This window comes from Phalangium opilio, unplaced genomic scaffold (assembly GCF_054372755.1).
Source record: "Phalangium opilio isolate 3A_F unplaced genomic scaffold, DU_Popi_V2 ptg000017l_1, whole genome shotgun sequence".
Taxonomy (NCBI): Eukaryota; Metazoa; Arthropoda; class Arachnida; order Opiliones; family Phalangiidae; genus Phalangium; species Phalangium opilio.
Genome location: NW_028324151.1, coordinates 10,925,009 through 10,943,208, shown reverse-complemented (window position 1 = coordinate 10,943,208; position 18,200 = coordinate 10,925,009). Strand labels below are relative to the sequence as shown.

At 40.2% G+C, this 18,200-nt stretch overlaps 3 protein-coding genes across 3 annotated transcripts; all 3 read right to left on the bottom strand.

Annotated features, from left to right (window-relative positions):
* Window positions 1-7,618: 7,618 nt before the first annotated feature.
* On the bottom strand, window positions 7,619-11,770 carry LOC149703732 (uncharacterized). Its single transcript, XM_089867171.1, has 5 exons — window positions 11,612-11,770; window positions 11,439-11,548; window positions 11,270-11,346; window positions 10,648-11,040; window positions 7,619-7,674 (listed from the first exon to the last, which is right to left on the bottom strand). The coding sequence occupies exons 1-5, from the start codon at window positions 11,768-11,770 to the stop codon at window positions 7,619-7,621; spliced, it is 795 nt and encodes a 264-aa protein (XP_089723297.1).
* Window positions 11,771-11,974: 204 nt separating this feature from the next.
* Window positions 11,975-12,903, bottom strand: LOC149703731 (uncharacterized). Its single transcript, XM_089867170.1, has 2 exons — window positions 12,661-12,903; window positions 11,975-12,619 (listed from the first exon to the last, which is right to left on the bottom strand). The coding sequence occupies exons 1-2, from the start codon at window positions 12,901-12,903 to the stop codon at window positions 11,975-11,977; spliced, it is 888 nt and encodes a 295-aa protein (XP_089723296.1).
* A 2,847-nt stretch (window positions 12,904-15,750) lies between these two features.
* On the bottom strand, window positions 15,751-17,301 carry LOC149703730 (uncharacterized). Its single transcript, XM_089867169.1, has one exon. The coding sequence runs from the start codon at window positions 17,299-17,301 to the stop codon at window positions 15,751-15,753; it is 1,551 nt and encodes a 516-aa protein (XP_089723295.1).
* Window positions 17,302-18,200: the final 899 nt, after the last annotated feature.

Genomic DNA, 18,200 nt, shown 5'->3' with positions numbered 1-18,200 from the left:
AACCCAAGGCTAATTTTTTCTAGGTCTTTTTTATTTCTATAGGCTAAAATTAGATCTCAACTTCTGGGCTTGGGCGAAATGGGGAAAAAATCTTTTGGGCGAAATGGGACAAAAAATCTTTTGGGCGAAATATTCCTTTTGGGTATTTTGGGATTGGGGAAAATGGGAACATACCCTGACTTGATCAGGGCTACTACTTTCCTTTGATATTTAAAATGATACTAGCATTTTAATTCGACAACTACAGTGTTTAGGCAGTTTTACAATATTAGAAAATGAGAAGATTAGGTCTATTGAGTAAATTTGTTTTTAATAGAACATCAGAAATATTACAAAAATGGTAAATAAAATAATGTAATACCGAGTTATTTTCCTTCCATTGATGTTTGTTGGACTAGACCAAAAAGTAAAGACACCCAACGCCTCGATCATAATAGATTTCCTTTAAACACGTTTTAGAGAGTTCTCAAATCTGAAATTAAATACACAATTTCGATTGCAATTGAGGAAAAATTTGTTTTCTTAAGTTGATAGTAAAGTTATAAATTCAATTAAACCGGTTCAATAGCGACAATTGGAAATGCGTTCCTGGTAAATAATAAATGAATTTGATTCGAGCCTGAGTATAAACACCGCTGTTCAAAGTGTTGATTGCTGCACAACTAGTCTTTCCATGAAACAACAATCGTGTCGCTGAGGATTTTACTTTGCTCCTGGCCCATTGGGCCGGATATAGCCAAAATGTGCCGCTTTATGATCATAAAATTCTCAGTGCTATTTTACCAGAGTGAAATATAGACCGAGTGGGGAAATGTAAAGCTCCAAGCGGTAACCTCTGGAAGTTTTACTTTCAACAGCATCTCGTAAATGGCGTGATAATCTACTCTTTCGTGCGAATTTGAAAATGCTTCGTTTTAGAACATTGGTGTTTTATAGACATTGTTAGTTCAAATCTCAATATCAATGTGAATATTAGTGTTATTACATAGATTTTAAAATATATTTTCCCCCTTTTTTAAACACAAATTAAACATTGTTTATTACTAGATAATAAATGTGGAATGGTGAGTATATTCAAGTGCATGAGTTTTTAATTTTTAATTTATAATCATGGGAGTAAGTTGTCTTTAAGACCTAAATTTATTATTTGTAAAATAACTATGAGTTGTACCAGGGATAGATTTATTTTTTTAAGACGGAATGGACAACGTTTGGCCTTTACTTCAGTCCGACTCATAGCCGAGTATGGAGTCCCTTCCTTCAACACGTAACCGAAAAATTAAATTATCTTATTGGCTCACTAAAACTACGTATTGGTGACGTTGCTGACAAGGAGGGCCAAAAATACGTAATTCCTGTTTACCTCTGTCGCCATGACTACGACCCCTCTTGCGTTGTACAGGAGTTCAAAATGGAGCCTTCTAAAAGCGAGGGTCCGGAAATTATTCGGGAATTGTTTTTAATGGCAATTAAGAAGGTAGTTTGTGAATTTGGTGCCGGTGTTTTGGATTTGGAGTACATCTGTAAGGGTGAAAAGTGTTCGCTAATTCTTTCTTAAGCCAATCATGTCTACTATCCTCATGATTTTGTAAACGAATTTGATGAAGTTAACCAAGGCTTAGTGAATGGCCAGGAATTTTGTGAGCTTAGTGTTTGGTTAAAACCTGTTCGTGTTGTAATATCTATGAAGACTTTTACTCAATTCTAACTCACTTTTAATTTTCTTGGGTCTTCCCCGTTTTTTTTCAGTTGCAAGCCCTATGTCTTGTGTAACTTCCATTTTTAAACAATGTTCTTTCAAAAATTACAATCCGACTTGGCAGACGAAAGGGCAGACGACTTTCATTTGACCCGGATATACATACAACGCCATAACGAAAATAAGACCCGCCTCTTTATCATACCCCTCCGTCACGGGTAAGGAGATCGTGGACTTGAACGCGCACCCGAATAATCGTATTACCCATTCCGTCTTAAAAATATAAATCTATCACTGGTTGTACACACTTTTTCAAAAGTCTTTATCCGTCGATTTTTTTCAGGAAATTTTCAATAATTCAAAAACCGTTGATCACAGGAAATTGATAATTGACAATTAGATACATATTTTAGTTCCCCATCAAATGAGACACAATTTGAAGGCCTAGGTCCAAGCACGCGCTAATAAACGCGAATTTTTCCAAAATCTGAAAATGTTCAACTTTTTACCTCTCCGAGTGACGTATGTACACCGAGAGGTTCTAATTTCAACGTGTTTGTCTGTGTGTGTGTCTGTCTGTCTGTCTGTTGTTACACCCACTTGACCGCGTTCGCAGTTTGTAAATCGGAGCAAACGTGTTCTCAATTTCCGGACCGCATTTACAGTTCCCGGAAATCTCGAAAATTGTATTACACTTACATGATAATACTCCATTGCCTGTCTAACACCGCCAGCCCCTGCTCTTTGCCCATCCCACATGGACACCAGTCTGTACACACTGGCTTCTAAACACCACCATCTTCTGGTCATTGTCCATCCCACATGGACACCAGCCTGTACACACTGGCTTCTAAACACCACCATTATTGCGGAATACTCTTATGATTATTGAAGGGAGAGCTTGTTTTATTTAAAGCTTACACTTAAAACCGACTGAAAAATTTCCAAGTGATTTTTGCCTATTTGGCTAGGCGCTAAATTTTTTTTTATGTATTTTACCTATTTGGCTAGGTTCTAAATTTCACCACCACTAAATGACGAGATCTTAAGGGTTTGAATTCTTAAAAACAAGTGATTTTATTTGTAGAATTTTATACAGAGGTAAGGTTGTTTTTCTTTTAAGGGGACCACCCCCAGATTAAAAACCCCGTGCGTATCACCCACGTCACAGGTTGTTTTCGATTTGAGGGTTTTTGCTAGGTACCCAAATCTTACAAAAATATTTTTCTTTTCTTAGGGGTTTTTTAGTTTTTCAACAACATGTTTTTAAATTTTAAAGGGTGTTTTTTGAACGTTGGATGTTATAATACAAAGGGGTGAGGGGTTACGTTTAATTTTTTAACACTCCCCACAAAAGACTTTGTCTTTTCTACATTCGATTACACTATTACAAATTAAAAAATTATCAATGTTATAGAGTTTTTTTTTGATATACATAGATTTCAAATCAAATTTTTAGCTAAACAATATTACCTTTTATGATTATTACATTATTTAAACTTTTTATAACACGAATTGCATGCAATTTTAATCTTAATTAATTTTATTGAGTTAGTCTAATCATTTACTTCTAAAGAATACAGTAATTGCACTGGTCTACGTATCTCATGGCCTTCATCGTTTCTGACTATGCATGATCTTACTCTTCCATCTCTTCCTACTATTACTTCCTTAATTAAGCCTAACTTCCACATTTGTTTTTGAACTTTGTCCTCGTGAATTAGGACTACATCTCCTTTTTTCATTTCTTTTTGTTTTTTATCTAGTTTACTATTATATGAGCCGATCTTAGTTCTAAGAGATATTCATTTCTCCATCTTTTCCATAATCTATCATCAGGAGTTCATAATAACCCCCCTTCGGGGGGAAGTATGAAATTGGCCATAGAGCTAATGGTAAAAATTGCGAACAACAGGATTCTGTCGTTGCGCATAGAATGGATTAGCCTGTTTATGGACATACAACCTTACAGTATATCGTAGTGGTATCTATGCTCCTTGGTTATCGTTCCAAAACTTCCGTTGGCTGGGATCTCCGTCGAAAAGAAAAATGGCGATATGGTGGACGTAGAAACACGATGGAATTCTTATATTAAAGATACTGGGAATAAATTTGTCTCAACCGTTTTAATTTAACCACGGAATTCTCACTCACACATATCACAACAAAACATCATTGACGATCGTTTAAATGTTTTGTAGAAAACTAGAAACCCCGACTAAAAGCCAACTTCTTAGCCAAGGCTAAATTTACACCGTTCTGACAGAAGCAGACGTGAGCCATTTTCGCTCTCAAAATCACAAGATAAAATAGTGCTAAACCGGAAGTGTGTAAGTTAATGCGCGTGGGCGCTAAAAAATGGGGTAACTATTTCTTTGGGAGTTAAGCGGTGTATGAATCCGCTGATCTTTACGGCGAAACTTTGTTGTTACGGGCTTTTTAACTAGTTTCGTACTTCGGGTTATTATGAACTCCTGCTATCATTTAATGCTAATCGGCTTTTTTCCCTTTTACTAAATTCCTCTTTTGAGGCTGGTATCTTTTTGGTTAAATCAAGTTTTTTAGGGGGAAGGCAAGTCATTCTTTTTCCTATTAATAGGTGGGATGGTGTTAAGGGGCTTGGTTCTCCTATCTCGTTAAAAACGTATGTTATCGGTCTGGAATTCACCACAACTTTCTATAAGCATTGTTTCTAGTTCAGTGTAGTTCAGAGCCGCTTTACCCGAAAGTTTTTTCAAAACAGTTTTTGTAGGTAGCTCTATCTGTGATAAAGCGCCACTCGATTCCCCTTTTTCCAAAAAAAAAAATTCAAAACTTCCGGATCTCTAATTACTTTCCAAATAGTTTGTAATTCTTTATCAGGTTTTTTGAACGTCTTGCCATTGTCACTGTATACCGGGTAGGGAACTCCCCTTCGGAATATCATCCGTGAAAATGCATGTAGGAATTCGTGAGTACTAAGGGAAGCCACTAACTCTAAATGCAGGGCTTTTGACACAGCACACGTGAACAAACAGATATAAGCTTTTTCGCTTTTCCCTGCTATTTGTACGTAAATAGGCCCCGCAAAGTCGATCCCTATGGTTTCAAAACATGGAGTTTCCTCAATTCTTTCTTTCGGCAAATTAGCGAAAGGTGCGTCACCAGCTTTAGCAAGGTGTTTTTTACCTCTCCGAGTGACGTATGTCACGGAGAGGTTCTAATTTCGACGTATCTGTGTGTCTGTCTGTTGTTACACCCACGTGACCGCGTTCGCAGTTTGCAAATCGGAGCAAACGTGTTCTCAATTTCCGGAAATTTCGAAAATTGTATTACACTTACAGGCTATTACTCCATTGCCTGTCTAACATCACCAGCCTCTGGTCTTTGTCCATTCCACATGGACACCAGTCTGTACACACTGGCTTCTAATCACAATCATCTGCTGCTCTTTGTCCATCCCACATGGACACCAGTCTGTACACACTGGCTTCTAATCACCACCCTCTTGTGGTCTTTGTACATCCCACATTTACACCAGTCTGTACACACTGGCTTCTAATCACCACCATCTTCTGGTCTTTGTCCATCCCACATGGACACCAGTCTGTACACCTGGCTTCTAATGAGATCCCCACCATCTTCTAGTCTTTGTCCATCCCACATGGACACCAGTCTGTACACCTGGCTTCTAATGAGATCCCCACCATCTTCTAGTCTTTGTCCATCCCACATGGACACCAGTCTGTACACACTGGTTTCTACACACCACCATCTACTGGTCATTGTTTTTGTCCATCCCACATGGACACCAGCCTGCACACCTGGCTTCTACTCCATCATCATCGTTAAGGTTAAGACATACGCGGCGATCGGCCAGGGTTACGAGAAACGTCCGGCCTCCCTAAGCTGGGGCTTCCACCAAAGGTTCACGCAATTGCGCTGTTCTTATCCATAGCTGCGATTCGAAACCCTTATATACTACCTATTTTAGTAAGGCGAAGCAACCGGCGTATGCTTCATTTCAAACGCCAATATTAGTCAAGTCTCTCAAGAATGTTTAATTGTTCTTTTTTAAAACGGTGTAACGTTCAATAAGGCGAATAACTAACGAAGAAAATATTAAATATTAATTATATTTATTTTAATATTTAAGATAATCTTGTTTTTATATTTAAGATAATCTCTTTTCTCAATTCAAAATTAATACGGAAAGAGTTATAAAGCAGTCTATTTTTTTGTCTGTCCGTTGTCACACTAGTGCGCCGAGTTAGCAGTTCGCTTTGTTTTGACGTGTTAAGAAATCCTACAGAACCTTAATATTCACTCTTTCCATAATATAAAGTGAATATGTGGAAATCCTTTTCGTAATTACGGTGCATTTAGTACTTTTGTAGCTTTAAAGCTCTGTTTCATTTTGATATTCCAAGGATGTTTTTTAATATTATTATTTGAAATGGCTGTTTATATATTACTTAAGCTATATTACATCTGTATATAGAATAATCCTTGTTGTAGTTATTTCAAGAAGAAAGCTAAGGCCTGGATTCTGTCGGGTAACTGCAATAGGCTTAGTGAGCCAAAGAGTAAATAATTGAGACCAGAGGTGGAGTAAACTTTGGGTTTTGATTATCGTGTCTGTAATGAAGGGACATTAACGGTTCAGAGTGAGCCGAAAGTTAAATACACGTTTAAATAATCAGATATAAATTTTATAATAGAAGAAAGCACCATGGTAGCATTAGATCACTGAAAGGGCTAATCGTTATCGGGTTAGTGGTATGCATCAGAGAATAAAATTTAACATGGAACTTATATATTCTTTGTAAATAATGATTTGAAACCTGGGATTAGCGGATGATTATATATTTTGACAATGTAGAGAAAACTATTCAATGACTTAAGCCTCGTTAGACAAAACAAAGGGAAAAAATGTTGCTCTAGTATTTCGATATTGAGTCGTATACTAGTCTTTTCCCCGACTCGGAGAGGTAATATTTTGGTTTTCCCAACTTGTTTGCAGTCAATTACGCAAAAATATTATTTTTATGAGGTCACTATCTTCAAGATTTTTACCTCTCCGAGTGACGTATGTCACGGAGAGGTTCTAATTTCGACGTCTCTGTGTGTCTGTCTGTCTGTCTGTTGTTACACCCACGTGACCGCGTTCGCAGTTTGCAAATCGGAGCAAACGTGTTCTCAATTTCCGGAAATTGCATTACACTTACAGGCTATTACTCCATTGCCTGTCTAACATCACCAGCCTCTGGTCTTTGTCCTTCCCACATGGACACCAGTCTGTACACACAGGGGCGTTCCGAAGGGACAAGGTTTTGGAGGGGAGCCCACCAAATTTTGCCAACTTGAAGCCAAAAATTTGCCAAGCGACACGTAGTAATTATCATGTTACTCTGTTTCGTAAAATAGTTTTGGAATGAAAATCCCTGACTAAATTTATAATATTTCCCCGACTAAATTTATAATATTTCCCCGACTAAATTTATAAAATTTCCCCGACTAAATTTATAAAATTTCCCCGACTAAATTTATAAAATTTCCCCGACTAAATTCATCAAATTTCCCCGACTAAATTTATCAAATTTCCCCGACTAAATTTACCAAATTTCCCCGACTAAATTTATCAAATTTCCCCGACTAAATTTACCAAATTTCCCCGACTAAATTTATCAAATTTCCCCGACTAAATTTATCAAATTTCCCCGACTAAATTTATCAAATTTCCCCGACTAAATTTATCAAATTTCCCCGACTAAATTTATCAAATTTCCCCGACTAAATTCATCAAATTTCCCCGACTAAATTCATCAAGTTTCCCCGATCAAATTCATCAAGTTTCCCTGATCAAATTCATCAAGTTTCCCTGATCAAATTCATCAATTTTCCCTCATCAAATTCATCAAGTTTCCCTTATCAAATTCTTCAAGTTTCCCTTATCAAATTCTTCAAGTTTCCCTTATCAAATTCTTCAAGTTTCCCTGATCAAATTCATCAAGTTTCCCTGATCAAATTCATCAAGTTTCCCTGATCAAATTCATCAATTTTCCCTGACCATTTGCAATAACTCACATGGCGAACATAGACTTTGAAACTAGTAATTATATAAAATTGTTGAAATTATAGGATAATAATTTACTAGTAAGTGAAAAAGTGACAAATTATTTTAAAAATAGTGAACCGAAAGTAACTAAAAGTTACTAAATGAAGATACTTTAAAGAGCTGGGTCGGGTAAAATCTTACTATGTTGCCAACAGCCCAACACTCTTTCAAAGCAAATCACTTCACTGATTTCCTTAATTCCGACTTCTGTTTGTAATTAAAGACTTTATAAAGTGTGTCTTGTAATGAACCACCGTCTATAAGTTGATATAATGAAATCAAATGCTCCCTCTCATTAAAGTTATATTCGGAGCGAGCGAAGCGAGCTCCGCGATTTTTTGGCTCTGCTCAAATCTCTGATTCCGGTCACTCTGATACTGTTTTCCAGAATTTCAATTTCACTCCAAAATATTTTTCCCTGACATTTCCCTGGCCTTTTAGGTCCATTTTCCATTTCCCTGAGCTTCATTTTGCCAAGTGAGCGTCAATTTGCCAACTCGACAAAATTTTAGGGGGGGAGCCTCCCCCCTGCCCCCCCCCCAAACACACTGGCTTCTAATCACAATCATCTGCTGCTCTTTGTCCATCCCACATGGACACCAGTCTGTACACACTGGCTTCTAATCACCACCCTCTTGTGGTCTTTGTACATCCCACATTTACACCAGTTTGTACATCCCACATTTACACCATTTTGTACACACTGGCTTCTAATCACCACCATCTTCTGGTCTTTGTCCATCCCACATGGACACCAGTCTGTACACCTGGCTTCTAATGAGATCCCCACCATCTTCTAGTCTTTGTCCATCCCACATGGACACCAGTCTGTACACACTGGTTTCTACACACCACCATCTTCTGGTCATTGTTTTTGTCCATCCCACATGGACACCAGTCTTCTACTCCATCATCATCGTTAAGGTTAAGACATACGCGGCGATCGGCCAGGGTTACGAGAAACGTCCGGCCTCCCTAAGGTGGGGCTTCCACCAAAGGTTCACGCAATTGCGCTGTTCTTATCCATAGCTGCGATTCGAAACCCTTATATACTACCTATTTTAGTAAGGCGAAGCAACCGGCGTATGCTTCATTTCAAACGCCAATATTAGTCAAGTCTCTTAAGAATGTTTAATTGTTCTTTTTTAAAACGATGTAACGTTCAATAAGGCGAATAACTAACGAAGTAAATATTAAATATTAATTATATTTATTTTAATATTTAAGATAATCTTGTTTCTCAATTCAAAATTAATACGGAAAGAGTTAAAAAGCAGCCTATGTTTTTGTCTGTGTGTGTCCGTCCGTTGTTACAGTAGTGCGCTGCGTTAGAAGTTCGTTTTGTTTTGATGTGTAAAGAAATCCTACAGAACCATAATATTCCCTTTATCCTTAATATAAAGTGAATATGTGGAAATATTTTTCGTAATTATGATGCATTTAGTACTTTTGTAGCTTTAAAGCTCTATTTCATTTTGATATTCCAAAGATTTTTTTAAATATTATTATTTAAAATGGATGTTTATATATTACTTAAGCTATACTAGATCTGTTTATAGCATAATCCTTTCTAAAGTGAATACAAGCACAACGCTACTATGTTGGTCAAATGAACTTTTATTTGCCAATAGGCCTAGTGAACCAAAAAGTAAACGCTTGGTTTTCGTGTCTGTAATGCAGAGACATTAACGGTTCAGAGTGAGCCGAAAGTTAAATACACTTTTAAATAGTTAAGCTTAAATCTGGGCCGCGTTCAGCAGAGCCCAAAGTTAAATACACTTTCAAATAGTTAGGCTTAAATCTGGGCCGCGTTCAGCACAGCCCAGCGCTGTTAACAGTGTCCTACATAACGGGATTTTGTTTATGAATTATGACGTCATGGTGCTCAGCGCTGAGCTAGCGCGGTCTTCAAAGAAAATAGTCGGCTGTTTGGATAACGTGACGTAAAACGCGTAGTTCTCAGTTTGGCGAAAAAACCATGGAGGAATTAATACAAATAGCTTGATGATTCTGATGGGACTATAGCTATTTAATTAGCGTGAAATGAGTTGATCACGCGAGAATTTTAAGAGATATGTTAGTTTCTAATTTTAATTATAAAAGTTGTTATCTATCTCTATAAATATGTTATCATACAATTTTTGTTAAGCCTTGGTACCTTGCACGCTTTATTGCGCTAGCGTCATTTATAAAACGCGGATGACCGGAGAAAAGCTATGACGACAGAGCTCACCGGTAAACATTTCCAAAATCCGCTGTCTTTTTTGGTGAGCCCTGCTGAACGCAGCCCAGACCAGTGAAAGGTCTGATCGTAATCGGATTATAGCTTCGTGTTTTCATGCTTTTTATGATGCGCATTTACTTTCAGTGTGTGTAGCCACAAATAAGCTTTGGTGTTATGTAACGTTAACAGTCATGTTGACAAAACTAAGAAAATCGTTGAGGTGAAACGAGAGGATAGTGTTTACATGGCAACCCTGTTGTGAATATGGCTTTGAACATAGAGGGCATACAGTTGAGGAGTAGAAAATTGGGGTAATATCCCTCCAAAGTTTTATCTCTTCATTTCCCGTTTTTCCCCCATCGGATGATTTTAATGTGTACAAGTATATCATTATTGGATGTAAAATGTCGTCTGATTTACAGTATATTTGCTATGCTTTGTATACTGCTTTAATATTTCATAAATTTTAACTTAAGAAACATTTCCATATCTGGGTAAATAAGTTTGTAAGTAGTCGTCTTGACTCGGAGAGGTAATATATTGGTTTTCCCAACTTGTTACATAAATAACAGCCTTTGACTACACTTTTGGCCAACTGCCGACCTGAAATTACCCAATAGCGCTCACGCGCCTGAGTTATGGTATCTTGGACACCTGAGTGATAAACTTGGTAATGGCTTCTTCTCATTATCAATTTTGACAGTTGTTGATTTTTAGATAGAATGATTGGATGTTTTGTTGCATAGCTCATGCTGCATTCTTTTAATCGACCCCCTACTCTTAATACACCTTGGTCATCCAAAAAGGGCGATAGGTTCACAATTTTAGAGTTATTGCTAATTTGTTTTCCTTCCTCTAATGTTTCAATTTCCTCTAAATAATCTAGTTTTTGAGAAGATCTAATCCAGTATAACTCAGCTCTATTTAGTTCACTTGTTTGGATTGGTCCTTTTACAACATTCGCTTTTTTATAGATTTGTATATCTAAAAATCTAATCATATAGCACTTTTTGAAGAGAGCTAAATTTGTTTAGGTAAATTATTTTGTTTAGGTTTCGTTTTTCGGTGCATCTAATAACCAAAGTTTCAACTTTTCTTTCTCTTTTAATTTCATCTAAATTTTCTTCCATTCTAGATTGGTCTTCCGAAAATTTAGGCCATAAGGTTTCATCCTTCACGAGCCAACTCGGTCCTTCTAACCACTGTTTCCCTTTTAAAAGATGCTCAACTTTCACCCCCCCCCTTGTACCTTTATCCGCGGGGTTTTGTTCCCCTGGGCAGTGAGCCCAAGTATCGGGGTTGGATAGTTGCTTGATTTCTTTGATCCTATTTTAAACAAAAGGTTTCCAGACTTCTGATGCACCCTTTATCCAATGAAGCGCAATCATTGAATCTGTCCACATATATGAACATCTAACTTTTCCTCTTTGAACGCCTCTTTGACATAAGTCAATAGCCTAGCTCCTATTGCGCAACCCATCAGCTCAAGTCTTGGGAGAGTAAGTTCTTCCAAGGGAGCCACCCTAGCCTTTGCGGTAACAAATGCCACTTTTACCTCCGTGTGGTTTATTACGTAACGAATGTAAATTACCGCACAGTAAGCTTTCATACTCGCATCACAAAAACAGTGCAGAGACATGTTCGTTACTTTATCAGGAGCTTCCTTGAAATAGCACCTGTCTATTGCCACTTTCCCAATTTGTGGTAATTCTTGGTACAATTTTCCTAGTTTTTCAGATAGCTCTTTCATCCCAACTTACTTTTTCAATCCAAAGTGTCTGTAGTATCATTTTTGCTCTGATCGTATAGGGCGCTAAAATCCCCATCATGGGGTCGAAAACTTGTGCCACTTTACTAAGCACACCCCTTTTTGTTTGCTTAATGTTGGGTAACGTTTCAATGATTTTTGTGACTTCTAAGGAGAATGTGTATGCCCTTAAGTCCCAAATTAACCCTAATATAGTTTTTGCGGTTCAGCTTCCTGTTTACCATCGAATGGTATGCCTGATCCCTTTGCCTTTGTATTTTCTTGTCTCCAAAGTTCTCTAAGCTTGACTGAGTTTGTTTGCCATTTTATTTTTCTTAATTTCATATTGGCCTTCCTAATAACTTCTGCTACGTCTTTTGACAGCTCAAAGGCTTTAGGTACATCAGTTTCTCCAGTAGTATCGTCATCAACGTATGTGTCTTGGTTGATTACCTCAACAGCTTTGGGTTTTACTTCTCTAAAACTTTCTACATTAATTTTAAGTGTGGCTGCTAGTAAGCACGTACTACTGGTTAAACCGAAAGCTACCCTTGCCATTCTGAGCACAATGAATTCATCATCGTTAATATTCCCATCTATTTCGTTGACCCACTGGAACCTGACCGAATCTCTATCTTCCTCGGCTAGGGCCACTTGCAAAAATGCCTTCTCAATGTCGGCATTAATTACTATGACGTGTTTTCTAAAACGCAGTAGCAATAGTAACAGTTCAGGATTTAGATTTGGCCCGCTACTTAAACAATCATTGAGGGACGGTTCCCCTTTAGCGTGGGCCGAACCATCTAGGACTACCCTGAGCTTGGTTGTAGGGTTATCTTTTCTTCTGACTGCCTGGTGAGGTGTATAATAAGTGCCTGGGTTGTTTCGCCTACTTTTGGGTTTTCTACCTTTTCTACTATCCCTTTCTCAAGCTGGTCCATGATTATTTCTTTGTAATCATGATAGAATTCTGGGTCTGACTTAAATTTTCTAACTAAGGGTTTGAAACGTTTAATAGCTAGGGGAAGATTGTTTGGTAGGACCTCCTTTTCTAAATGCCAGGGAAGTTTAACATGGTACCTCCCATCTTTAAATTCTGTTGTTTGTTTGAAATTTTCCATGACCTCTGAATCCATGTTGTTGTGTTCTTGTAATAATTGTGAGACGTGGTTCTACTAATTAACTAAGTTTATTCAACAATAAAAGGGTAAACAATACTAAGGAAAGCGTACATCGACTTATTACCTTCGGCGTCTATCCGAGAAGTGCCGATCTCTAAAATCCCCAATCCCGACTTTCTTACATACAAAAAAGCCTGACGTCATGTTAAGCATGTGTCGTCTCCTAGCGGCAGTTATAGGAACTATTTTATTTGATTTGTTGTTTGTTACTGAATATAACAATATCCCCCTTTTTGGTTTTGTACTAATGTTATCACAAGGTAAATAATGAAAGTAATACAGGTTACATGAACGGAATTGCAGACGTTAAAGAAAAGTAAAATCAATGTCATTGTCCTATCGTGTTATCATTACACGGAGAGTTCAAGTATCGCGAAAGCGTTCTGGCACACGTCTTTGACGTTGGGGCGAGTTTTCGATCTCTGCGTAGGTGGAACGTCTGTTGTTAATGGGTCAGCGTCATAGTTAACTCTGGGTGGCTGAGGTTCCTTAGGGACAGGTCGCGGTGCATTAAGCGGTCGAATTGGTGGCGCGACGGGCTCGCTAGAGGTATGATCTCCTTCTGGATCTGTTGGCGTTTGATGGAACGTGTCCCAGAGCAGGAAGCCATTCTCGTTTGGTTGAGGTGATGTGGGTGCAGCGGAGTCATGACGAGCTCTGATTTGGTTTCGATGACGGCGTAACGTTCCGTTAACGGTTTGGATAGCGTACATCATATGCCCGATGTGATCCGTGATTGTGCAGCTATCCATTTAGCGCCACTGCCATAGTTGTATGCGTAGACGGAGTCGTTGACTTCGAATTTACCCTTGCCAGGGTGATGTACGGCTTCAAGTTGTGCCGTAACTACCTTTGGGTGACAAAGATCCAATCGCGAGGTAATTTGTCTACCGAACATGGACTCTGCCGGTGATTTTCCGGAGTCGTTGGGAGCTCGCCGATAGTGTAGGAGAATGCGTGCCAAACGTACTTCCAACAAACCCGATTTGTGTGTTTCAAATCCGGAATTAAGAACATCGATGACGTCCGTAGTAGGGGAAGACACCTTCCTGAGGGTATCTTTGACAGTTCGCACTGCCCTTTCCGCGAGTCCGTTCGATGCAGGGTGATATGGAGCGGAGGTGATATGACGAATGCCGTTTAGACGTGTAAATTCAGCAAATTCTATGCTTGCGAAGCATGGCCCGTTATCCGTGACGAGAATCGGCATGATGAGCTACGAGTTCACGCAGGTGTGACACCACAACATGGGTAGTTTGTGACTAGGTGACGTAGACTTCGAGCCACTTTGTGTGACTATCTACAAAGATGAGGAGATATTTATCTTCTATCGGACCTGCGAAATCGGCATGTACACGACCCCAGGGTGTGTTGGTAGGAGGCCATGGCCGGAATTCGCGTGGTGGCAACGCAGCATTTTCACTACAGACCTGGCAGGTCTGAGATATGCGCTCAATGTCACGATCTATATTGGGCCACCAGAATCTGGAACGTGCGGTAGCTTTCATTCTGACTGTACCCATGTGTGAGCCGTGGAGCTCTTGTAACATTGAGGTTCGATGAATCTCAGGTATGATGACGCGGTTGCTCATCAGGTAAATGTTGTTAAAGTTTGACAGGTCGTTTCGTCTGTGGTAAAACGCTTCTAGACCTGGTGGCAGTTGGTTTTTGTCTGGCCATCCATTTCTCAGGTACGTCCCGAGAGTTTGCAAAGTGATATCGCGTTGCGTGGCCTCGTCAACCTGGCGCACCGTTAAAGGACCCGCGTTCGTTACTTCGTTGACGACGAAGACATACTCAGCCGGGACTGGTGTTGCTGTCGAGTCGACGGGAAGCGGTGACCGGCTCATTGCATCAGCATTGGCATTAGCGGAGCCTTTACGGAATTTCAGTGTGTAAGAGTAGGCTGCTAGGATTAGCGACCAGCGTTGTAAGCGAACCGCTGCCATTGGTGGTACCTCCAATTGGGCTCACAGAAGCGTGATCAAGGGTTGATGATCACTGAATAACGTGAAGTGCGTGCCGTAGAGGTAGTCTTTAAACATCTTCACCCCGAAGATAATTGCAAGCGCTTCTTTATCGAGTTGGGAGTAGTTTCTCTCAGCATGGGTGAGGCTTCTTGATGCGAATGCGATAGGTCTTTCTTGGTCGTCCCAATGGTGTGATAAAACCGGGAAGCGTCGCACGAGAGAGATATTTTCTGTTGCGGATCGTAATGGACGAGTAACGTTGAAGACTTGAATGCGTCTTTGGCGTTCTGAAATGCTGTTTGTTGCGGAAGTTCCCATTGCCATGGAGTGTTCTTCTGAAGCAACTCATACAGAGGCGCGAGTTTGGTCGTGTTATTTGGAAGAAAATTTGAATAATAATTCACAAGACCAAGGAAGGAACGTAGGGTTTCTACGTTCTGCGGTGACGGGGCATTCATAATGGCCTTCATCTTGATTTCTTGGGGCTGTATTCCGTTAGCGTCTAATCGGTGGCCCAAGAACTCTACCTCTGTCTGAAGGAAGTTAGATTTTTCTTTCTTCAGCTTCAAACCACACTGCATGAATTTCGTGAGGACAGCGTCGAGGATGATGAGATGATCCTCGCGGGACTGACCACCAACTAAGGTGTCGTCCTGGAAAGGCGTAACTTGTTTGATGTCCGAAAGTACGGTTTCCATAATGCGTTGGAAGATCGCGGACGCTGAGGCGACTCCAAACGGCAGTCGATTGAATTTAAATAGGCCTAGTGGGGTGTTAATGACTGTGTACTGTTTGGATTCTTCTTCTAGTTCTATCTGATTGTATGCCTCCTTTAAATCGAGCTTTGAGAAATTTGGCAACCAGCCAAAGTAGCAAAAATATCGTCAGGGCGTGGTAACGGGTACTTTTCGATATTTAACTGCGGGTTCAACGTCGTTTTGAAATCCGCACAAATGCGTAGTCCACCCTGTGGTTTTTGTACTACCACAATAGGGGATGCGTAATCAGAATAGTTGACTTTGGTGATAATACCCTCGCTCTCAATTCGACGTAACTCAGTCGCTACGGCCTCCTGGCGGGCGTAGGGAGTGAAGCGCGCCCTGCAAAATTTAGGCGTGGCCTGCTCCTTGACGTAAAGTTTGGTCTTTATCCCTTTTAGTTTACCCAGGCCTGGCGTGAATAAAGCAGCGTATTTATTCAAGAGTTGAGTGAGCTCCGGAACGTCCGGTGAAGCAATTGTATTGACGACTTCGGTGCCACCGTTATGAGTGTGAAACGAGGGCAGAATGTTCAAAGTGGAGTATAGCCACTTACGGCCGCAAAGATTTGGCCTTGAGCCATGGACAATCAATAGCGGTAACGTGGCCTGTCGACCCCGAAACATGACGGTGACGAGTGATTGGCCCTTTATTTCGATGTTGTTAATGTAAGACTGCAACTGCATTGGGAACGGCGTGTTAGGAGCTTTTAATCCAAGCGCGTCTAAATCTTTTTCATTGATCATCGTAAACCCAGAGCCATTATCGATTTCAAACTCTATTTTGGTCTCATTGATGTCCAAGGTGACGCGATCAGGAGGCGGTACCTCCTCGTCGCCTGGCACGACGTTGGCTACTGTAGGTATAGCAGCATGGGGAATTGCAGCTGACAGCGGCGCTGCGTCGATGTGATAGACTTCGGGTGAGTAATCGTCATTAGGAATTAGCGCTGGATTACCTGAAGGAACGGTTTCGATGTAGTGGGAACGCTGATGAGATCGTTGTGTGGTCTGATCAGGAGGGTTCAAACAAGCTTTAGCTATGTGTCCTTTGCGATGACATCGGAGACATGTTGCGTCAATGTAAGGGCAAGCTGGACCCTTGTGGCCATCATTTGAACATCGTAAACACCGACTGAAATCAGGTTTAGGTTTTACCGGAACGTGTTTCTCGGCAGTGTTCTGTGGACGCGACTGCGGTCGGTTATGACGTCCTTTGTTAGGTTTTCCGTTGTGTTGATGCGCCGGATGTTTTCCGTTAACATGATGCACCTCTGAAGCTGCCCCTCTGGTCAAATCTTCCGTTTTCATTTCACCCAAACATCGTTTTGCATTTTCCTTCGCCGTCAGGATGGTGGTAGCTCTTGCTAGCGTAACCGACTTATTTTCTTCTTCTTCGGCAATTAACTTTTGTTGCATTGTGTCATTGTTAATTCCGAAGATGAGCTTATCTACGATCATCTCTTCGCGATTCGTGAAATCGCAGTGTTCTGCAAGAGATTGAAGCGCAGCGATAAAAGCTTCGACGGTTTCTCCATTCTGACGATTACGGCGATAGAATCGCAGGCGGGCTATGCATCGCAACGGCTTAGGGTTGAAATGAGTGTTCAGTGTATAACTGGGCATAAGTCTTGGAATCTACCGCAGCTGGACGGATTCGATCCCGCAAAAGAGTGTAAGTGTCTGGACTAATTAAGGACAGTCTGTAGAATCGCGCGTTTCGTTTCCGCGTCTACGATAGCGTTGGCCAAGAAATAGGCATTCAGGCGCTCCGAATATTGGCACCATGATTCCGTCTTGTTATCAAAAATGTTTAGCTTACCAAACACTGCCATTGTGTTGGTTTGTGAGTGCTAGTCCCGTTATGAAGGTGGTGTGTGTGTGATGAATCCCGAAAATACTTGTGTTGACGTCGAGTTAATGTAATTGTTTATTACAAAAAGAAAGGCTGTAACATGTGGGCTACAGGCCAGTATCTTGACGATGGAAATCGATTTTCGTAACGTGATTCCAGAAGAAAATAGGGGAAGTGAGTAGCTTGGGCAACTTCGCGAGGCGTCCCGTTTACGGATTTTTCGCGCCATTTCCCTCCCCGTGGGGGTGAAGAGAGATAGGATTTTTACGCGCATTAACACACGAGTGACGTGATTCTGTGGACAGTACGGTCCTACGCCTTCCAACTGACTAGAGGCGTCTGCTAGAGGCAGTGAGGCACTCAGGCAGAATGGCATAGGCTGGAATCGAGTGGTAAGTACTAAATTCATAACTTATTTTAAAATATGTCTTTATTTTTAAATACAATGGTATTTCTAAGTTCCAGGGAAAAAATTAACTTGTCCGAAGTTTTAAACTGTGATAGGGAAGAGTTCAAAGTAATAAAGTTGTATCCAAGTTGTTGTAGTTTGATTTTTAACTACTAGATCTTACTTTTCCTTTCAACACAGCCTGAGTTTTCTTATCGGTAGTTTCCTTGTACGTTAAATCACACTGCGTACTCTTAACGACATTCATTTTATTAAATAACC